Below are 23,635 nucleotides of genomic sequence, written 5' to 3'. Positions count from 1 at the left end.
CTTCGTCGATTGAAGTGAAGATCACTACAAGGCATCGTCTAGTAGACTTGTAGCAATCGCAGCTAAACTCGAGCAACCTTATCCTATGATGCCTTCTCTAACGCACCCATGGTAATAAGCGCCAGACCGCCTGACCACTTCTTTATCTTTGCGGCTATCCACGATGCCGTTCTTTACCAGAAGGATTATGAAGCTCCATGAATCTATGTTTGAAAAGGCCATTCGTGTGTCGTTAAACTGAATACCATCTCACTGTGACATCATGGGTAGCGATAAGGCTGAGCTATTGGCCAACATAGGCACTTCGAAAGGGGTGCTGTTTCTAGACGGCACTGAATATCTCCCCTTGGACTTGGACGTAGGCGAGGATAGAAGGTTCCACTACTCGATCTCTCTGCAAGTCTCATTGCGGCCTTGGTACAGCTGTCTGCCAGTATGTGGAATCTTCGTTCTAAGAAACTCTAGACTTTGGTCTAAAAACTTCGTGGTGGATGCTTACCTGAAGCCTAAAAGGTAGGCCGGTCTTAAAGTATGTTCCAGTCGATCAGTGAAGTTCAGCGCCTTCGAAGATTCACTGACTCAAAGTCAAAGTCTGTCGTCACACACCATAAGAGTAAGTTTCCAGTTCTTTTTCGAGGGCAAGCTCACCACATCCGGAGAGGGCAACCTCACTATCACCTATCCTCTATGTTGCCTATGTTGTTGTTGTTGATGCGACCACTTTACGTCAACAACAGAGAATGGATTGCTGCAATAGCCCAACAGCAAAAACGAACCCAAATAGAACAGCAACAATAATTAACATAACCAGCAATACAAAAAAATCAAAAATACCCGAAGTAAGATGCTTGTGCTGTGGAGGAAATGCCACTGCAGTTGCATAGTTTTGCATGATTCATAATTTTGCTCTTTCATCTTCTTCGTCAAAGTACTTTTAGCCGATAGATAGCCGATTAAGTAATAGAATTAACACATACGGCGCAGTGCGTACTTTTTGAGATAAGAAAAAAAACGAGATGGGCTCAAATCTAAGGAATCTCGCTCTAATAGCTGAACGTGCTTCAATACATATTTAGACTACGGTTGAACAGTGTCTATCATTCCCACCGATATCTGCAATAAAACGCCAGGAAATGGGTTGCTCAGCACATTTCTGACGCGGGATAATACGTTGTCCTTTAAACGACTTGCCGGGTACTGTTTATCTACCGTTCGAGTACTATCGCGGCCGGGGGATCGCTGACAAATCATTGACTCATGGCGCTCATCGTGATTTGACAACATATTGGTTGTGTAATAAAAAAAAAGCGAGACAAGAAGAACACCAATCCGCTATCGTCCCGGGGACTGCCGGGAAAGACCCGCAGCTTATCAGGGAGCCATTGCTTCTTGAATTGTGTCGATCGCCGCGAAGTACCAGATTGCGGCCAATATAGGTGTTTTGGGCGAATGTTTTTTTGAGGGGCCACCCAGCGGCGAAGGGTTTGCTTTTCCGTAAACACCGGCCTCGGTTCGCGTATCGCGCTTTATCAAATCAGTTTCTGGTCAGCTTTCGGGCACTGTCCATGATTGCCGCTTTAATGACGGTCATTTGATTTAAAAACGCGGTGTTTGATCGCCCTCCGAGGGAGAAAAAGTTCTCTCGTCATGCCGTAAACATTATCTAATGTATGTGTGCGGGGCATAACGGGTGGCCATGGCCACGGTACGTCAATAGGTAACATAGATTACCGGGCTCGGATGGAACCACCTGAACCGAGCTGATCAGACGTTGTAAACTACCAGCTTGATAAACGGAACTGATAGTCGTTGGGGTTTTATGAACATACCGAAGGAATTCGACTTTACGACTTCAAGTACTCGCTCACTTGGATTGCCTTTAATTTTTCTATACTCTAGCGCGAACATATCGTTATTCCTAATTTAAATTGAAACAAAGTTATGTTGTTGGCGTGACTTGGAATATATAAATTCGAAATTTTGCTGTCGATCCTTTCACAATCACCCTGTGGCGTGTCCTCCTTTGGTGTTTCTCTCTCGCCAAAGGACTCGCCGTTTGGTCGTGTGCGTCCTCTCTCAGAAACCGTCAGTAACCATCATCATCATGTGCGTCGGTGTGTCGGTCTTGTCGGGACTTGTGTTTGGAAGATCGCAGTGCTTTAAGTGGTTTAAAAAATTCAAAATGGCGATTTTGACTTAAAAAAAAAAGCGTCGAAGGACTCCAAAAAACGGACTTTCTGATGGGACAGAAAGGTGTGGTGTTTCACAAGCTCCTAAAACCTGATGGAAACGTTAATTCCGATCGCTACTGACAACAAATGATCAATTTGAACCATGCATTGATCGAAAAACGACCAAAAAGCAATTCTGTTTTCAATGGAGACGCCTGGTGGCCCGTGGAATCAAGCACCAGGCGCCCCAAAAAACAAAACTGTTTCAGGATACTATCAAATCACTTGGATGGGAGTTGCTATCCCTCCCCGCGTTATTCACCAGACTTGGTTCTTTCCGAATATCATTCATTTTCATCGATGGGACACGTATTGGTTGAGCAGCTCTTCGTTTTCTACGAGGAAGTCGAAAAGGGATGACTATTTAGTTTACTTAAAAAGTTGAAGAATTCTTTCCTCTGGGAATCCATGATTTAGCAGAGAGATAGAAGAAATGTATAGCTAGCGGTGGCACATACTTTGAATAAAAAAGAAAATCGCATTAAAATTTTACAAACGTTTTTTGTGTAGTAAAAAATCCCGATTCTCGACGCATCGACCTAGTATGACTTCAAGTACACGCTCACTTGTATTGCCTTTAATTTTTCTATATTATAGCGCGAACATATCGTTATTCCTCATTTAAATTGAAACAAAGTTGTCGTTGCCGTGATTTAGAATATATAAATTCGAAAGTTTGCTGTCGATCCTTTCACAACCACCCTGTGGCGTGTCGTCCTTTGGTGTTTCTCTCTCGCCAAAGGACTCGCCGCTTGGTCGTGTGCGTCCTCTCTCAGAAACCGTCAGTAACCGTCATCATCATGTGCGTTGGTGTACCGGTGTGTTGGTGAAAGCGACCGTATCCTTTGTTTTTCCTTCCTCCGCCAAAGCGAACTTTTCTGCTTCAAGAGAAGAATTCATCCGTTTGGTTCATGCGTTTGGTTTGCGTCGCATGTATTGGTTTTGCGCGTTTGGCCAATAGACAGAGCAGACTCCACCTCCTAGGGGCAAATGAATGGACTGGAGAGAAATAAAATGGGGGAAATAATGCGGCCCGCTAGGGGCGTGGTCTCGCGGTTTGAAATCTGTTGCTTCGAGAGCACCCTTTCGAAGGGCCTTATCAGTGTTTTCGGATTCAGTGTTTGACAGAGTTTCGAACCGCGAGGTTCACGGTTCATGCTCGGCACGGGTGGAAAACGGCGTGACCTGCCCAGTAACGACGACGCGGTGGTCGGACGAGAGCATGGTATGCAATTATCGAAGATTTCATAGCACGCTTTGGCCACAACAATAAACGTGTCAGTGATAAAAGTGCTCGCTGAAGGAGTGCTCGCCGCGTGGTTCGAATGATTTAGAGAGAGACCCCCGCGGGTCTGCCGTTGGTCCGGTTCGAGAAAGTGAGAAGGACACACCGGGAGCAACAAAGAGACACAGTGCTCCACCTTGTGTGCTGGCGGAGGATACGGAAGCTCGAGCCTTGACGGATGGAAAGCAGTTGGAGCAGTCACACGTTGAACTTCGCCGAGGACACGGCGCCCATCTGCGGGAGTGTACCCCGAACACGTTCGGTGTTGTTAGTTACGAACAGTTGTGAATCGCGATGCAAGATTTTGCCGACAGCAGAACCGAGAGATGAATTCAACTCAAGTTAAACATTTATGGTGCATCTGCTGATAGTGAGATTTGGACAGATTCTGAACGGAACCTTCCGCTTGCAATCAAGGAATGGTTGGTTTCTTGCTCCGTGAAGTCCTTCCGTAGAAGAGTGTATCGAGCGTCGTCAAGATTGTTTGGTTGAAGTAGAAGAAATTCGCAAACTGCCCTCCAAATGATGGAAGTAAGTGAAGTTCCCGCGAGGCCAACCGTGACCCCACAGTTGCCCCTGGATTTTAGTGTCACGATGGTGAACATTAAGCTGAATGTGAGTGCGACCGGCAACACCAACCACAACAACAACAACAGTATGATTGTGCTGAACAATAAAGAAGGCACCGTCGGCCCGACGGCGCCGTCGGTGGGAATGAACGACGAAAACGCGGCCAGTGCCGGCAACCGGGCCATCCTCTCGGGACCCGCGAGCCCAAATCTGCTCCTATCGCCGGCCAGCAACCCGGGTTCGAACGGAACCGGCCACGGTGCGTCGATGACAAGTGCTTTCAAGGTGGTGACGCCGAGAGGAAAAGCCGACGGTAAGTGTGCATCGGGAACTGAGCATAGATAACGAAGACGTAACCTGATGACGTGCTATTATTCGAGGTGCAGGATGCTGTCGAAAATCAGTTCAATCGTAGCATTAGATTAATTATACCAAATTAATTGGCCTAAAAGCGAGCTCAAAATACTTTGCGACTGTAAACCATAAAACAGATCAAATTTATGTAAATCTTTCGAACAAAACAAATATGACATTTTGGTTCATTTACTAGAAAACAAATTGAGAGGTTTAAATTAATTGTTTGCCTGTACCATTTGTGTGTCACATTTTACAGGCAAAACAAAACTTTATTATTAAAGAACCACGCAACAATGTTGGCAATGCTTGGTGGCCAACAGCATAGTCGTTAAGTTGTCTTACCCCAAACAGCAATCATGGCTGTCGATTATGCGCCGGCGCATTGAACGGCCATTGCAATCAATTATTATCGGATGCTATCTGTGTTTGGAAGCCGTCCTCTAGTGGTGCTGGGGTTTCGGAACGCCGTACCGCATTTTATTCGAAGGACGTTGATGGGTTCATTTGGAAGGAACAGACTCCACGAATTGTCGGGGCCTCGGATTTTTAAGCAAACAAACTTGCATTTTGCGATTATGATAGGGTTCAGTTAAGGATTAAATAATGTTTCGTTTTGATTGATAAAAGTTATGAAACGAAAGGAGCATCGCAAAGTCCTTCGTTCGGCCACAAATTATGAGCTTCTTCTCCAGCACCATGTTCCGACAGCATTTTCGAAAAGTAATTTATCGAAATGGCACCCCACGCTGGAAGCCGGAAGTGGAAAACCAAGGGGCCGATGTGACACCGACGCGCGGAGCTTGCCGTTCGGCTCGCACATCGGCTCTGTCAACGTGACCATAATTCATATTCACCGAGACACCCCCGTGGAAGCCCCAGCGCTGCTGGGACAAATTGCGCCAAAGTCTTTCGCCCAACCCCGCCGGCTCCTCTACCTCACGCCGGGGGACCACTTTTTCGGAACAAACCCGTGGCCGGAGCTGAAAGCCGAAAAAAGCCTTAATCCATAAATTTTTCAACTGTAATCCGAAGGAGGATTTTTTGTTTGGCCCCTTCTGTTCGCCGCGGCGGCCAGCCGTTCGGTGTTCCCCCCCAGAAGGGGCCTCCGGTGCCGCCGCCGCTGCTGACCCGATGCTAGAGTTAATTAAAAATGACGAAAAAATAATTACGCAGTGAGCGCTTTTTTCGGGACATCCGCGTTTTCGGACGTCGCCTAGCATCACTGTCACCCGGTGGCACGGCAGTTCCGGTGCAGTTCCGGGCCCCGGATGTTTGTGCCGAGTGTGTATTGAAAAATAATCAAAAACAAAACGCGACCGGGGAACGCGATTTTCCGTGATGGGACGCATCGCGCGCGGCCATTGCAGGGATGTGCAGCTTAAATGTTGCGAGTGCGAGTGTCCCGTGTTGTCACCAGTGTGTCCGAGTGTCCTGCTGTTTTTTTTTTGGGCGTCTCGTCGTCCACGATTTGGCCCGACATGACGATGTCGGGCGGGTTGGGCGAATTTTCGGGGATTGTTTGTTAATTTTTTCGACCCACGGCTATGTCCCGGTGGGATTGAGCTGATGGAAAAATCCATTCCGGGTGTGTGGTTGCAGCCACCGCCCCGAATGCCGTCGTCGGTTGGTCGGTCGGTCGGATGGGGCAGTTCACTCACCAAGCACCTGCGCCGCACCGAGCAGCTGCATTTTGACTGTGTGATGATTTTATGTTGCCCGTTCCGTGTTTTTTGTTCCGTAGGCATCCGTAGAATAAAGATGGATGGGGATCGGATTCGCACTCGCGAGTTGTGCGAGTTTTTTCTTGGTCGGGTTCCATCCGGAAAAGCCCACAGGACGACGGACGACGCGCAGGAGCGCTCAGTGCTCGCTTCGCGCTGCCTAATTTTGGCGCAACAACGCACGTTGGCATGTGATGATGAAATATTGTTTTTGATAAATTAAATTTCCATTCCGTTTTTCCCGTGCTGTCGCTCTGCCTTCGCAGCCGAATAAAATATGTATTTTTTATCGGTCCACCGTTTCGCCGTAAGAAAGGTAATTAATATTTACAGCGTGGTTACAGCGAACGGTGGTGGGCCCGGTTTTCTTCGCCTCCTCTGAGCCGAAAGGAAGCTTATGCATCGAGTTCGGAATGAAAAGTAAATACAAACAGACCAGACCCATGATCGGGACCAAGTTGGTTGGTTGGTTGTTCATTTGGGCGCCGATTGAAGATACGATACGTGTTAACGTTTTATTTAAATGCAAATATGATTCGGCTGGCGGCACCAACTCTCCTGTTTTATTCCCGTCAGCCGCCGTTGGAAAAAGGCACCGCACCGAATCAGATCGGTCCAAATAAGGCACTGGTTGGTGTTTGTCCCGACTCTAGCATTGAGAGTACGTATTAAGCGTATAAAAATTGTCTTTCTCGGACGCCAAATGAGTCACAAGTAGCTGTCATTAACAGTGGGCCTCACCACGGAGTGCAGTTTCCGGCGGCGCCTCCGGGAAATCGTTCGCTCACCGAGGTTCGCCCCGTTCGTTGGCAAATGTTTATTTTTAATCGTAACATCTCCCGAGCCAATCGCCAACATGCCGTGCGGTAAACATGCGTATCGCCAGCCAAAGAGGAAGCAATAACCTGGGCGACACTTCGCGTTGAGTGGCACGAAGCAATAGAAACTTTCCCTTGGAGTCCTCAAGGAACCGCAGTAAGTTTTTGCCTCCGTTTCGCTTTTCGACACCATCCGACAAGTTTATTGCAACAGTATGTTTGCTTGCTAAGCGATACGCTAACACATCGCCCGGGCATCAAGTCAAGGCGTAACGCGGCAGAGCATAATATGGTGCGATATCGTTTCGACCCGCTGCCAGTGGGTCTTCAGAAAACTGGAGGCAACTGAGGAAAAGAAACTGCAGCAAAAGGGAGGGCGGTCGAAAAAGGGGTTTTGCAAAAATTTCACGCTCACTTGGCCCCGAGAGTGCTTTCGTTCTGCCCTCCCCGAACTCGAGAGCAGGCAATTGGCTCTGGTTTGGCTGCGAACCGTCGGTGGAGCTGCGGTACTAATTCGTCTAACAAGAGGTCTCATGCATTAGTGCTCCCCCCGGTGCCGCACTCGTCCCTGCCCACCCCATCCGGGTGATCGAATCAAGAGTTGTTTACTTTGACGTTAAACACATCCCCTGCGGGTCCCGCACGGAGACGGTCAGGCCGACGAGGGGGTCGGTCGTCTTGGGAGGAATAAATTAAAAGCTGTTACTGCAAAACCCTAAACAGGCCAATAATTGATGGGTGTCGGCGGCGAGGCGAGACCAGAGATCCAGTTACCCAGGCCTAGAGTTGCATGACACATGCGACATCCTAGTGAAGTGTCCGACTGTCGTCCAGGCGTCGTCCAGGCGTCGGTCAGCAAATCGGTCAGCCTGCCGTCTGGGGGGTGATCTACCCAGACCCGAGGACTCAATCAATGGCTGGCGAGCGTGAGGATAAGATTAGAGATGAAGGACCACAGACCTGCTTCGGCTTGGTGACCGGTGGTGGTTGCGGTCGAGGTGGTAACGCAAACACGTCAACACACGTTGGCACACCACTCGGCCTCGGCAGGAGCCAAAGTGCTATGTGTCCAGGGCCTCGTCCTGGGCCTAATGGTTTGCCAAGATAACGGTGAAGTTCTTCGACGTGGCTGTTGGGACACCATGGGACGTCGTGGTCGGAAAATCGAGCCCAGCATCCTTTGGCGAGTTTTTGGGGCGTGGGGCGAGTGTCCGACGCAACAGATGGCCCTCCTCGGTTGTCAAACAACCGATAATTAAAATTTAAATGCCCATGCATTCTGATGCGATGCCACCGAATGCTTATTATTATTTATGAACCTGTTGCCCCCGGATCGGGATCGGGTTGATCGGTGTGCGTTCAACGGGACGCAACTAACGCCACTAGCTCATAATCCGGCCGGCCAGCCTGTTTGCTATTCATGGGCCAATTTCCATTTTAATTTGGCGCTCGGTAATTATTTTTCCGCTTTCGAAAGCGCCGGTTTTCCACCGGTTTCCGGAACCGGAACAGCATGGCAGGGATCGTTGCGCAACATCCATCATGATGGGGCCCCGCGTGGGAACCGTCGGCGAATCGGGGGGGTGGTGGGTCGCATTATAAGCCCATCATAATTAATTGCTCATTAAACGAAATTCCATAAATCACGGCGAGCGCCTAGAGCACGCAGCCTCGCCTCGAGAAAATGTGTAAACAAAGTGTCAACCATTACGGCGCTCATTACCGGCCAGCTAGTCAGTCAAGTCAGTCCTTTTGAAGGCACACCCGGCACAAAGCTGGGAATGCGCCGGTCGTTAGGCCCCGCATATGTGTTGGCGCGTGAAAAATCGACCGAAAGCAAAGCCGGGCGCATTTAGCGCGAGATTTTCCACGCCCAAAGTGCGGCGCGCGGGAAAAGCGGGCTCGGTGCGGCCACGCGGACATCTTTTACGCGCATCCACACCCGGGTGCGGTTGGTGAATGAACAGATTGTGGTCGGTTCGGGTTTTCATGAATGAAACCACACCGTCTGAACTTGACTGAATTCTTGAGGGAGCCGTCATAAAAAAAAACAGCCGTGGAATATGTTGTCATAGAATCGGGGTGACCGAAGTCAAACGAAATGTGTGCCCGACGTGGTGCTCTCTGGATTGCGACCACATGTGGATCATCCGGCCCGGCCCTCGGGCGAGCCAAATGTGCCAACAGCCAGCGGTTTTATGCACATTTCGGTCACGTCTTGTTTAGCCCTGGGGCGGCCTATGGAGCAGAACCATACCGTCTTGAGCCAGCAGCAGCAGCGTCTTAATGGTAATGCGAAAACGACATGAAAAACTACGATTAGATAAGTTTATTTATAGGCGTTCAGTGGCGTTCGTCGTCGTCGTCGCCGTTGGTGCTCCCGATTGTCTTAAGCGGTTGGCAGCAGCAGCGCCGGTTGATCGGTTCGGCCCGCCGTCCGGTGCCAGCCAGCCGCGGACGGAACAGTAAATCTTATGACACACATATTTCAAATGAGCCAACGGAACAAATGTATCGCATCAATTATGTGGATAATTTTTTGGAACGACCGCATCGAAACGATGGTCGGAATGGTGCGGCTGCTGCTGTGCTTTAAAACGCTTTGTCCTAAGGCGCTAAAGGACGCTCTTGCTGTGGACTGTTAATTGAGCTGTTTAGGTCCGGAGTGAAGAAGCCAAAATTTTCAGATTGAAGCTGAAGTAAATTCTTAGCCAAACGCTGTACAATTGTTTACAAACTTCTGTTCAGAAAGTGGAGCATCGAACCGCTCGTCTGGAGACCACATTTCAATACTCCGACACCAGAGTGCGCCCGAGTGTTTGAGATGATAAATCCTCGAACAAATAACCGGGCAACGGGCAAAAACATGTGTTGCATCGCTGATGGCGTTTGGCCGTCGATCGAACAGGCGTTTCTAGTCAGCAGTCATCATCAGTGATTGTGGTTTACTCTCTGCTGGTGCTCGCCTGGCCCGATTTTGTCACCGCAGACCGCAGTTAAGTTGGAACCATAAGCTTCAGCTGAACCACATTTTCGCATACCGGATGCAGATTCTTGTAGCACTCGCTTTGGGGAGAATTATTTTATTCACGCTGCCTTTTTTTCACCGGGCATTCCGATCGGAGCCGGGGTCACAGGATGCCGAGAACGGCCGGCGGATGTTTTTTGGGGCTTGGTGCGAGTTTTTAGTCGCATCTTCCGGTCACCAGGCACCATTTGGCGTTAATGTCTTTTTCCGACCAATCTTTCAACGGCTTGCCATCCCATCTATCATCCCGATGTGTGTGTGTGTGCTCCCGAAGTGGTCCCCCAGCGGTCGTCGCTGTCCAGGGGATCTCCGAACGTGTTGCGTAAATTTCCAAACAAATTGTGCGCTTCAAGCGAAGCGAACTAAATCATAATCTGGGGCGTTCTAGGCGAATGAATTATGTAAAAAGTGGCCGAGACTCACTCTATCTAGCCGCGCCCGTCACTCACGGGGCCTGCAAATGGCCTCCCGGGAGTGCTTGGGTGCTGCACCTGAGACCGGCTGGCCGGGTGTGAATCTGCCACCGGACGGGATAAAACAGGGAACAGTAATGGCGCACATTCGTTGGATACAGGTCTCATACATTTCCGGTAATTAAATTATCCTTGATTCAAAGTTTCGCCGGCCAGCCGCGGCCGGACCAAGCACGGGGCCCGGGGGGGTGTCCGAATCCCCGGAGCAGTCTGGCTCACCGTTCTGGCGGACATTAAATACTCCCGCCGGGAGCAAAGCCCAAGGACGAGCGCGCTGCGTGCTACGTGAGGTAACCTCGCAAAACGATTTGGTATCGCGGTCGGCACATAATGTGGGGGGCCAGAATCTTTGGCAGGACCAACCAGGAACGGTTCGCGAGCATCGATACGGTGCGCTTTGTTGTGAACCAGGAACCCGCGAGCGGTACATTACCGGAAGGCGAAGTACCCGGCGATGTACACCGTATTAAAAGCATGGATAGCAGTTAATTAATGACTAAATGAATTAGGCCAGCGCCAGCTACCGGAGGAGTTTTGAGACCATTTGCCCGGGTTCCCGGGTTTACTGGCGGTGTCGGGATCGGTCTCCGGGAAAAAAAATCCCGGACAGCAAAAAAGAAATGGTCCAACAGGATGCTCTGCCACCGGAGCCCTGCGAGCCGGAGTATGCAGATGGAATATAAATGAGGAATTCGGGGCGAAGTCCTGGGTTTTCGGGGTAGCTTCCGGCACACGTGTGGATTATTCATACACCGTTGGGATTTGCTGCGAGTTGAGCATCATTTCATTAGCAGTTCATTCTAATCGATGGCACCGATCCCCACGCCCTCACGGCTGTGATTGTGACACGAATCCAGTGGAACCGAGAACCAAAAGTTCTATCCAACGAACTAGTTGGGGAGATATGACTCTATCGCTTTTTAGTGGCGGAAGCAACAGCACAAATCACTTCACAGATTGCGACAACTGGGCCCCCTCAGACCGGCAGGCGTTTTAATCGCTCCTAGTTCGCCTTGGTCGGGACCGGGGCTGGCGCATCTCGCTATCACGGCAGCTGCGTCAGTTAGTGCTAATAGAATTATCCAGAATTCTGATTACGTGCTGCGTGATGATCTCGCCACCGCCGCTCGTAACCTTGACGTGGAGCGTTCACTGTCTCACAGCCGCGCAGCCAGATGCGTTGCGAGACATTTCGTGGGCAACGCCAAGAGATTTCATCAGCTATCTGCCGCGCCGCAATCACTTGAGAAGTTGAGTTCAATTTACGTGCGTGCTCGGTGTGTGTGTGTGTGAAGGCGATGGTTTAGCTGCAAGTTAATTGTGAAAGATTTGCTCGCAACGGGGCCCGCCGTGGGCGGACGTGGTGGTCACCGTATCCGGGAGCCGTCAGAAATCAAATACTGTCCGGACCAAAGGTTTCGCGGCCGACGTCACAAAAGCGAGTGCATTCGATTCGATTCAAGGCGAGTGCCAGTGATGCTGTTGGCCGGCGGCATCTTTGGTGCAACAGTCTGCGGACACCACCGATGAAACGGGATGAAACGATTCCCCGGGGCGAGACATTAAGCATGCGCCTTCGGGAGGACACACGGTGGCCGCCATCATTGAATCGCGGGGCTCCCATGCCACGCCAGCGGAAGTTCCGAGGATCCGTTTGAAGTGGGAAAATGGTGATGCCAGCGGGAGTGCACTCAAGGAGACCGTCGGTGTCCCGGGCGCGCGGCCCTGACTTTAATACGGTTAAAAGTACGGAGCAAAATAATTTTCAATTAAGTAAATGCAATGGACCGCTCTGTTCTCTCTCGCTCTCTCTACTCCGTTCTTCAGACGAGTGTGTGTTCGGTGGTTGCCTAAAACTTTCCGCCATTCCGCTGGGTTGAGGGGATTTTGTCTGGCTCTTGGATTGTCGGTTTGTTAACTGATTCCAGCGACTTCTCGGTTTTTTATTTTCGATCTGTGTCGCTTCACTTTGGACTTCTTTTTCGAACGCTGCTTCAGACGTCGTGGCCATTTGCGAGACATCCCACCAGAATCGCCAGATTTTGATGTTCTGGCTCTTGATGGTGGCGGAGGAATGGAGTTATTATTGTTTGGCTTTTAATTTTCCACATTCGCACAACAATTTGCCCGACGTCTGGGTTTCTATGGCTTGGTTGTGGGCAGCGAACGAACCAGAACGATTCATATTTACGATACATGGATTGAGGTGCTCAGGCAGAGTTACCTTAACTTGATTTGAGAAAGGGATTTGAATTTTACACAAACATCATTCAATGATAAGGGTAAAATTAAAGTAAAACCAAAATCACAAATGAATAAAACATAACAAAAATCATGCGACATACCTGTGGCATTACTATTTCGTGGGGCAAAATTGGAGTGGAAGTTCCTTCGACACTTATAATGCTCATTTCACGTTGCTGGAATATAAATTGATCAATTTGTTAGGTAAATTCCTTCATCAATAAAAACATACGCAAAACACGATAAACAAGTGCCATATATAAAATGCATATCAAAAACACACATAAATATAAAAACATTTATAACAATACAAAGAGCCAAATTTAATCTCTTCAGCCATTTGTGGCGTGCATTGAAGCCTTAAACACCTTTTCCCTATTTCGCGGATTCAACGTCTTTCCCTGGCATTTTTAAATGTCGATTCTAAGGAGCATAATGATTGAGCTAACATGGAGTAAACGTAAAAAGTTTATGTTGATTTGCCTAAGAATTGGTTTTAAATTGTGATTAAACGGGAAGGAAGCAAAATGTCGTAATCGCCGGTAAAAAAACACACATAATTAGATTGTATTGAGCTTATAGAGGATACTTTTCAGAGAAGTCAACGGATTTGTACAGGGTGCGCCATCATGACAGAACCTATTCAAATAACTTCGCCATTTTTCAGTCGATTTTGACAAATTAGCTAGATTTTGAAACGTTAGTGTATAAGGTTTTAGCTATGGATCGGTTTACTACAAAACAACGGGCTTAAATTGTAGCGCCGTAACTGTGAAAACTGTGCGTGCTTATTGTTGCCGAATTTCTGCTGACTTCTTTCTGTGGGGCTATTTGAAGAGTAATGTGTATACCAGCCAACCGAAGACCATTGAAGAACTAAAAGCTAACATCTCAGCGAAAAATGCTGCTATTATGCCAGAAATGTTGTCAAATACAATGAAAAATGCTCAAACAAGGGCCGCTTTTTGTGTGTCTCATAGAGGCGGTCATTTGAACAATATTGTATTTTGACTAAATTATAAATAAAAGGCACACTATACCCTAAACAAATTCTTGTTTATTTGTCAAAATTTACTAAAAAATGACGGAGTTATTAAACATTAAAATAGGTCTTGTCATGATGGCGCACCCTGTATTGGCTTTGGATCCTCGAAAAGGGACCTAGGAGTCGGTTTTGTGAGCCCGTTGCATGGAGGTACTAAGAGAACCCCAATCGATAATCTTTTCTGTAGCTTTATTTCAAAAGAATATTGCAATTCATTAGTAAAATGCTGATCCGCTTTCGCCCCACAGCTACCGGGCCGCCTCCGAACGGTTTCTCGCCCCTGCTCTTCAACAACGATCTGCTGGTCAATCACTACCGCCGGCTGCTGCATCCGGTCGCGGCGGCCGTTCCCCGGCTTCCGAACGGTTCCAGTGGCTTCAACGATGTGCCTGAGCCACCGCTGAAGGTGGCCCAACGAGGTAAGCGGCCCGATAAAACTGCTCTAATTGACCAGCTTTTTTGGTCCTTATTTGTTTTTACTAAGCATAAAACACATTTCCACGGAAAACCGATTCCGCGGTGTCACGGGCCAGCTACTAATGGGCCACTGTTTTGTTGCGACCTCGGGGATTATGCAGCATATTGGGTCACTCATCGCTTTTGCGCGTTTACCGTACTCCGAATTCGCTATCACTTTCTGGACCAACAGGCTGGATGATGGGACTGATAAAGCCGCCCGGGAGGGGAGCTGCAATATTGGTGCGTCTGGCCACGCGTTTGCGACCGGATCCTTGCGGATGCCATCCGCCGCACCGTATGGCACACGAAGCTGGGAACCCTTTTTTCGGGGAACCCACACCAATCGGCCTTATCGGAAACGCCCGCCGGAAGAGGTGGTTCAGGGCCAATAAAACGCCGGGCCAGCCATCCGCTCACATGTGTGTGTGTTGGGCGATCGAGCCGGAGCATGTCAATATGAAGTTGTGTGGAGCCTCGTGTCAATAAAGCCGTCGATTGCGGCAATCTACAATATTAGTGAAAATCCGTCGATCCACAAAGCTCCGGTGGTGGCTTCTGTCGGATTGTGCATTTCCGTGATAATAACGACCGGGACGGTCCGATAAAAGTGCGATGTGGGTTTTGAGCATTTTTTTGTGTGTCCCATCTGCGATACATTGTTGCCGCCGTGTGCTTGAAAGATAAGACAGTCTTGGAGAGTCTTCGGGACAGAAAAAAGTGAACCCTTTTACTGCGTTCTGGATTCCGAAGCTTGCATTTTTTTGTCGTGATCTGCATTTCTTGAGTCGCATCTGCAAAGCCTAGACCTAATGGAGCCTTGACGACCGTTCTCAGAAACACACGGTTAAAAAAAACGTTCGAAGCCCATAGGTGGCCCCTTTGTCGGCGTTCGTCTGCGGTGGTCTCTCCACACACGTCCAGGTGGTCCAGGAACTACCGGAGAAGCCAACCCGGTTGCATCGCCGCCATCGTCCGCTTTTAACGACCGTTTTCGGGAACAGCTAAAGCCACCCGCGATGCACCCAACCATCTTCTGCCAACCGTTGGAGCTCCGTTTGGTGTTTTATGTTTTGCCGTAATTACAGTCAGACAAACGTTTTTTCGGTCCCACGGCTAGAGCTGTCGTTTTGTGCAGTTTTTGTCGTACGCAGTCGGATATATTGGCCGTCCCTCTACTGCATCCGAGTTTGAAGCACACAAAAATGGCAGTCCACTTTTACTTTCGTGTGCTGTTTACCGCGAACCGGTGGCTCGAGGCGAAGCGTTGCATCGAGATTGCAACCCGGACCCTGGGGCTGGGAAACAGATTTGTTGCTTATCGCGAGCTCGACCACAAATCCCGACCCAGCCAGCCAACCAGCGGCAGAAGTGGAAAACAAGCACTTCAACCGCGGGTTGGAATCGTCGCGAAGGGTGTCCGGTGTGTGTCCGGCCCAACGGTGGCCGCGATAAACCGCGGCCGGGGTATCGTAAGGCGCTCGCAGGAGAGAAGTGGGAAAGACATTCAAATATCTCGATCGCGGCCGCGTATCGATTGTTTGAACAAGTCGTTCTCTCTCTCTGTGGATGGCGTTGGCTAATGAATTATCAAATTGTGCTATAAAGTATGTGCCTTCCAACTAAGTCCTAGTACAATAAATCATTGCTTATCGAGCCGGGGAACGGCACTTGGGCCACCGGGCCTTGGTGACCGGCTCGGGCCTGGGCTGCTGCTGCCGGCGGCCCGCTGCTGCTGCCTGGGTGCCTCCAGAATCTGTGTTCAAACCGGCCCCATCAGAGTTATCGTACTATCAATATTTAGAGAATTTATAGCACCATTTAGTACCATCAACAACTGCGCGAGGCGAAAGGCTAGAAAAATGGCAGCGAGTTCGAAAAGGGAGCGAGCGAGAGAGGCAGACAGGGGGAAAGAGTTGGTTCCCCTGGTGTTGGTGCATCTTTATGACGCTTTCACGCATTTCTGTCGATTGAGAGGATGTTTGCGCAATAGTGTGCGCATGTGTCGTTCAAATTAAAGCAAAATTAGTTCCCGATTTACGATATCTACACCAGGTGTGTATGCGTGCCAGGGAGGCCAAGATTGTGGTTACAGAAGGTATCGCGCACTGTGTCGAGTTTCAACATTTCAACCGATTTTATTGCAATCTTGCGCTGCACACGGTTGTTTATATTAAAAAATAATGGTGTTTTCGCAGAATGCAGGATTTTTATCGGCCATAAACAAGTCCCGACGCGGCTCATTGATTTGCTGGTTTTGGTCCGGTGCCAGAACTACCACCGAAAGGCGCAACAGTTTCTATTGCTTCGTGGATTGTTTTCCTATATGCGTGATTACCTTCCGTTTACATCGTTTTACGCTTTAATTAACAGAAGTTGACGGTTTATGGATTGCAGTTTAGACAAAACACTTGGTAAGGGACCTTTTTTGATTTTAACGCTCGATAAGCCGATAGCAGCATGACAATTTAATTCGTCTTTTTTTCTGTGTTTCACTACAAACGCCGATGAAAACTTATTGTACCAGTATAAATGCTGGAAAAGTCGGGAGATTAGGTTCTTTTTTTTATCATCCCTGATATATTCGTCAAACATGCTGGTCATAAATTAATCATCGTCCATTAGCCATAGGCCAGGGGTTGGAAAAAGGTTTGGGCCAAGAATGGGACAGCTCCCAGCAGCAGCAGCAGCAGCAGGAGCATCGACCGCATGATCAGCGATCCGGGGATCGATCAGATACCGCCCCTCACGGGTTCGACAAATGTGTTTGAAACTGATACAAATGATGTCGAGCGCGGCCAGGCGGAATGTTGACGAGTGCAAGGATTGCGCAAGAGGACGGGCCGCCGCGCGATTGAGAAGGACTCAAACTGATTTGTCATCGTACGGGTCGCGCCGCAAAAACGGAGCGCACCGGTTCAGCACCGGTCTTAATTAAATTCCTTTCGACACCATTAGGATCCGGGCATCCCGCTTCCGGAAGGTGGTGGTCTTGTTTTAGTGGGTGAGAAATGGTGAAGGCCACTACGTCAACCAGTCCCAGTTGCGTGCTCCCCCCCCGGGCCTTTGGTTAGCATTCTCCTGATCCAGATCGGATCGAAAAATCAGACAACATTCCCGACACGCAATCTTCCGCGTTTTCGTTCCGGACTGGCCACACGGTCCGATTGACGGGACCCTTGGGGGAATGGCCAATGCCGACGGCGCCCAGTGCCTATATAGTTAGAACTCAGCCAACCAGCAAACCAGGCACTTCCTGCTGCGACCACCAACCTAATATCAATATGCGTGCAATAGATCACGATACGTGAATAAATATTGCCCAAAGTTAGCCCGGAGGGTGTCTCACTTCGCGGCCTGGCCGCCGCCAGAAAGGGGTTGCCGTTTACCCTAATGAGGGGTTGAACACCACCCGCCGGGCGTGAAACGAAGGGGTGCGCCACTAGAATGCCCCGTACGGAGGCGTTGGAACAGGACACGACGGCAACATAGTGGTGCCGTCGACAACCGGAACTTACCGGATATGAACCGGATGAGCACGGACTGAGCACTGAACATGGACTTCCTGATTAAAAAGCACGACCTGTGAAGTGATTTTTTGCTCGCTGTTGGCACGCAAAGAACCGTTCCCTGACTCCGATAGTTCTGATCGGACGATGATTTATGCTGCGGGGGTTAGTGAACCTGCCGACAGGCAACCGGGCGGACAAATCAAGTCATTTGCTGGAACCGCGCTTTATTATGCTCGTGCCTGTGGACGGGACGGGAACGGAACTGCAATCATCGACGACGACAAATCTATGCTAATTGGGCTTAATTCGATCTTATTTAGATTCATCAATATTGCAAACTAAATTGATTCCTGGTCGGTCGCGAAGATGGGGTCCAGCTCCAACGGGACCAACTCCGTGTGGTCTGCGTGTGTGTGTGTGTGTGCGTCTGTGTGCCAGGAGCGAAGAGTTCGTTGCCCAACTGGTCTGTTGTGGCGGTGGTGTGTCTTATCGCCTATTGGATTTGAACACGCAGCGCTTATATTAGATCAAATTGGACAGACCGGATGATGGTTGATTGGCGATTTTGTTAACAATTTTACACGGAAGTTATGGAGCATTGGTCAGGACTATAACTTGTCTTACAATATTTATCTTTGATAAGCGTCCCACCTGTTTGTTATTGAACTATTCTTAATGTGTCTAAAAGGTCTCAAGGATCTGTGACTTTATAATCACGATAAAGCATTATTTCCTTGATCGCCAGTTATTGTGTCCTGGTCGCAGACTTACTGTAAACTTGTAACTGAGGTTAGTCCTGTATATAAAATAATTTATGTTTGTATAAAAATTAAATAATGAAATAGTTTACTGAAAAATAAACTAAACATTTACATATTGTTATTTATTTTTAAATATGTTAAAATACAAACGAACTACTTGATAATCGAAGCCGAACGAAGAACCAGATTCTTTCGATTGATAACTCTCTGGGCAAGTGGTGCCAATTTTCAACGATTATTATCGGCACCGGTCGGCCTCTTGAGTAAAAATAGTCGCACCAAAATATATTACATCGATGGGATTTTCCCGCCCGACACCGAGGCTCCATGATGGCCCCCCGGAGGCATGTGTTGGTGACCCCCTTAACATCCGCACTCGACACCTATTAAACCGATAAGAAGATTAATTGTATTAATGAAACGGTGATTCGGCGGGTTGTTGGGCTCCGTAGCTCGGTGGTCAGGTGCAAGGTGGCTGGCCCTGGCACGTCAGCTGGCACTCAAAAAACGGCTCCACCACCCTGCACCCCCCCAGCGCGCACCTCTCGATGATATCGGGGTGGCGAGTTGAGTTGAGATTTGCGAAACGTAAATCTGAACTTGATTTCGCTTCAGACAATCGCACCCGTCAGGAGGCCGGAGCCCGGTGGGCCTTTTGGGCTGCGCTTCAGAAGGTGGGCCTCTGGAGTGGTCGTTGCTTCGAAGAAGGTTTATCTCTGGCTACCATCGGCTGCGGATCGATCCTTCCCCGCGGAAAGCGGCTCGTTCACGATAATGAACAATCGATCACAGACGAATACGGGGTTTAACGGAAAGCCCCCGCGATAGGCCTGCGAGACCCGGGTGGGGCGGCGGAGGGTTGCTGCTCCGTCGCTGGCGGTTATGATAGCGGGATTTGAAGTTTTACTGCCTCTGCTGGGACCAGGCAGGCTTGCCAATTCGCAGGGCCCAATATGTGCGAGTCTATATCGGCTGTAGACGCACTGAAGTACGGTCACCGAATCTGGTGCCATAAAACCGAGAAATACTTCAACGACTTAGCACTTAGCAGCCGCTGTACGGCCCCGCGCTGTAAATCATTACCGCCCCGATATTGACTGGTTCGGCGCGGTATCAGCGAAGCGACTCCAATAGAGTCGCGTTCACGGTGCCATGTCACGGCGGAGGCTATTCGCCAGATTATCGAGTGCGGTAGTTGCTGGCTGGCCGTTGATTGTGCCTTTAGTGAGTGAACTACCTTCGGCGGACCACGAGGCCACTATGCTGTGTGTGCAGTATCAGCCGGCGTATCTTCCGACGAACCGGCCATCAACGGACCTATATTGGTTACACGCGAAAGGTGCTCTATTGGCTCATAAAAATGTGTCAACGTTTCCCTCGCCATGTACAATAAGCATAGTTCCAAAAGGTAGATCTTCAACAATCGGCCAGAAGTGAAGAGTTAGACTATGTATCAAAGGATTCCTGGCTGTAATGGGCAACTCCCGGGTTGACTAATTGTTACTGAAGAAAGTGAAGAAAGCACAAATTAATTGAGGAGAAAAAAAAGTTAACTAATCCAACTCATTATTGAGTCTTTTAAATCCAGTTCAAGCGACTCTTCGCATCATTCCTTCTATCCTTTCCGTTTCGGTGACACCGTTCCTTGTTCCACCGACCTGACTTTGCTCCACATCCATCCATCGAGCGAGTGGTCGAAAAGGACCTATTGCACCCTCAAGACTCAGGCGGCGCAGCAGTTCAAATTGAAAAACTGTAAATAATCAAAATAAACCGCCCCCTCGATGATTGTCATTATTTATTTATTGTTATTGTTACATTCAAACCGTTCAGTACGCCGTTGCAGATTGTGTACGGTTCCGCACTGTTCCCACCGGCCGCTCGGTGGGCCCCTCGGTGCCCTGCCGTTTCGCTGACGGTGGAAAAAGGAAAAAGCACTCACTGTTCCTTCCCCTTTTTGCGGACCCGGCGGCAGCATCCGCCGGGGGCGGCGGTGCGGTTTCCCCTGCCGGACAGGGAGGGAAAGTGGGAAATTATAGCACATCATCAACTCAATCGAGCCTCAAACCCACCCGTGCCCGTAAAGGGACGTATCGTCCGTCGATGCCCCGGAGGCCCCGGGAGCCAAGCGCTGCGTAGGGATGCTTGTCGGATCGGTCCGAATCACACCCCTGAGGGACAAATTTGGTAGGCCTGCGGCACTGCTGCTGCTGCTCCTGCTGATGATGATGATGGGCACAGAACACCACCCTGGCCGGAGGCCGGATCGCAAAGAGGGACCCCAGCGAAGGACCGGGAAACGATTGAAGGCAATAAACCGGAGGCAATCAATGTGGTGATGAAGGTTAGGCATAGACGAGGGGAAACCGGGAAAATCACTAACACACACACACGGAGACACGCAGGCCGCAGAGTTCCAGTGCCGCAGCCCGGTGAGCCGTTTGCTTTGTGGGGTTAATGCCGGCGGATTATCATGCTCATTTGTTTCCCGTTTTTCCGGCCACGGCACGCCAAGGACGGGCCAGTGCCGGGGGTTTTCCACGCGCGCGGTGCACTTGCCATTTGACAGTCGGCCCCGTGACGGTGTATGACTTTTTTCGTGCACACCCCGCCAGCCTTCGGGCCTTCTTTTTCTTCTGCCTTTGCTTTTTGGTTGGACGAGGATGAAAATGTACAATAACAATCACTGTAAGTGTGTACGGGGCTTAGGTCATGTTTGGTGTGTGAGTTTGCGTGTCAGTGTGTGCGGCGGGATGAGCGGGATGTTTAGGCTAACGGCGAGGGCGCCAAGTGTGAAGGATTATACCGATCGGGGCGATGCAGACGATGCGTGGAGAATGTTGCCGTTAATTGTTGTTTGTCGAGGCCCACGGGAGGGCGCTGCACCTGTTAATTGTTTTCCCAGTTTTTTTTGGGAAGATTTTCCACACCCAACTCGGCAGGAAATGTGATTTGAAATCTTTTATCAATTAAAAAAAGGAAATTATTTATGCTTTTCAACCATTCCGTTCATACTCGTATTAATACCATAACATTATGGAAGAAATTAGGTTGTTGATTAGTTTTAAAGAATGTTTTTTTACATGAAAATATTATTGATTTATCCACATTAAGAGTAAATTGAATAATTGAGCTATTAATTTATCCTTGAATCTAATGTAGACAAATGAAAAAGAAAACTATTGGATTTCTGCGCATAAAATATGCAAAAAGGGCTTAGTATTTTATAAAACCAACCAGATTTCTATACAATTGGAGATTTTCCACAATGGAAATGAATGAATTCAGCAGCCAATAACCACATCTAACATTATATTATTAATTTGCTGTCTTCAAAAGAAATATATTAATTTGTATAAAGTTCTCTATACTAGAGCCTTATAAAGCCATAAGTTCTTACTTACGAGAGTATTATGATATAATATTTTGTTTATTTATCAGTCTTTTTGAAGTCTCTTGCAGAATTGTGGTTCAATGCGAGTTGAAAGATGCTTCATAGTTCCAGTTTTTTTAAAAATACTTTTGCACGTTTACATTTTCCACTAATTTCGTCTGTTATTAAAACGCGCGAATGGTTCAGCTCACATCTTCAAGAAACCCTGTGGTAACTAGATTGACTACCCGCATATTTACATTGCTCCACTCGCGAGAGTGACAGTGACTTTCGCGTCATTTCCGTTCCTTACGATTCTATAAAATCTAAAGTAAATTGTCCAAAATTAAACAATACACTCGAAGACCTGTTCACATTCAACCTAAATCCCGGACGATGACGTTCGTGTGCCCCCTTTTTTGGTGTAAACGGAACATCTGTTTTCGTAAATAGCGCAGCAACCCCCGCTGCCCATTTCGTTGTGGTTCGTTCGGGGCGAATCCTTTTCCTTGGCCGTGGCAACAACCGTGACGGAAGCGAGCGAAATTGCGAACAAACCCCGAGTGAGGCGACAAAAGCTGTCGTTTGTTTTGCGGAGGCAGTTGCCGTTGCAGTTGTTGGACCTATTTTACCGATTCGTTCCGTGGGCGGTTCCTGGCTCCGGTCCCCTTGCAACTGGGGCGCGATGAAAGGGCGAGTGATTATGTACCGTGAAAATTCGCATTATCCTGTGGGACTCGAGTACTGAGACTTGCAGGGAGGGTGTTGCTGTTCGCCTACGATTGTGATTAATGTTTCGGCTGGGGGCGAAGCAATGAATTGAGATTTGATGATGGCGCTGCTCGGCTCGTTCCAGATGACATCAAGTTCGGAGTCAGCCGGTTGGTCAAGAACGAATCGGAAGACGAGGACAACAACAATGTTTACCACCACCATCCGCCACATCCGCACCACCATCCGCACCACCACCACCACCACCAGCATCTGCAGCAGCACTCGACTCTCCACCAGCACGCTATCGTCGGTGGCCCCAAGCTGTCCACGCTTTCCAATGGCTACGACTCGAGCGCCCTGAGCAGTCGGTCACGATCGCGAAGTAGATCCCGGTCCCGCGATCGCTCCATCCGCTCCCGGTCCTCGTCCATCGAGCTGGAGGTGGACTCACCACCACCGCCTCGAATCCTGCCCTCGCCGACGACGACGGAAATTCCGCATGTTCCGAAAAACTCGGAAGCCTTTTCGATGTCGGCGCTCCTGAAGCGCGAAGATGAGCCGAAATCAAAATCTCCCCTCTCGAACGGTTCATTCGATGCGGTCAGGTGAGTTGCGGGGCTCTTCGTAGTGACCGATTCCAGGGACCCTAATGATTGCTCCCACCGCAGGCCCACCTACAGCCAGTTTTACGAGCAAAGCCTTCTCAACAGGCCCCTGTTTCATCCGTTTCCCCTGTTTGCGATGCTCCAGCAGCAAGGCCACCAACTGAACCCGGCGTTGGCAAAGTACGTGCGGTTCCGCGAAAAGTAATCGCTTTGCGTCATTCGTATTAAAAATGCTTTCTTCGCGCAGCTATCACCCGTCGACACCGGAGGATATCCTGCGGTTGCGTCACTTTATGACGCAAAACGCGGCCGTCGCTAGTGCAGGCACCGGACCGGCTCATCTGGACTTTAGCCATCCGCATCACCCGCACCACCTGCTGATGCGACCAGGTAGGCGGCCGTGACCTCGATTCTCGGGTGCTCTGGTGCGTCATCGGGTGAA

The 23,635-nt window shown here is 49.2% G+C and overlaps 1 protein-coding gene across 1 annotated transcript in view; it reads left to right on the top strand.

The window, feature by feature from the left end:
* The first annotated feature begins 4,110 nt into the window (after positions 1-4,110).
* The window catches only part of LOC128273628 (transcription factor E4F1), a 44,606-nt gene continuing 25,081 nt past the window's right edge, over positions 4,111-23,635 (top strand). The window contains exons 1-6 of the mRNA XM_053011641.1: positions 4,111-4,399; positions 5,543-5,551; positions 14,021-14,191; positions 22,731-23,193; positions 23,257-23,373; positions 23,441-23,583. Of these exons, the coding sequence (XP_052867601.1) occupies positions 4,111-4,399; positions 5,543-5,551; positions 14,021-14,191; positions 22,731-23,193; positions 23,257-23,373; positions 23,441-23,583 (1,192 nt within the window). The remainder of the gene's footprint in view (positions 4,400-5,542; positions 5,552-14,020; positions 14,192-22,730; positions 23,194-23,256; positions 23,374-23,440; positions 23,584-23,635) is intronic.

The sequence above is a fragment of the Anopheles cruzii genome, chromosome 3 (assembly GCF_943734635.1).
Source record: "Anopheles cruzii chromosome 3, idAnoCruzAS_RS32_06, whole genome shotgun sequence".
Classification (NCBI taxonomy): Eukaryota; Metazoa; Arthropoda; class Insecta; order Diptera; family Culicidae; genus Anopheles; species Anopheles cruzii.
Note: the sequence above shows the minus strand (reverse complement) of the source record. Positions and strands in the feature narration are given on the sequence as shown.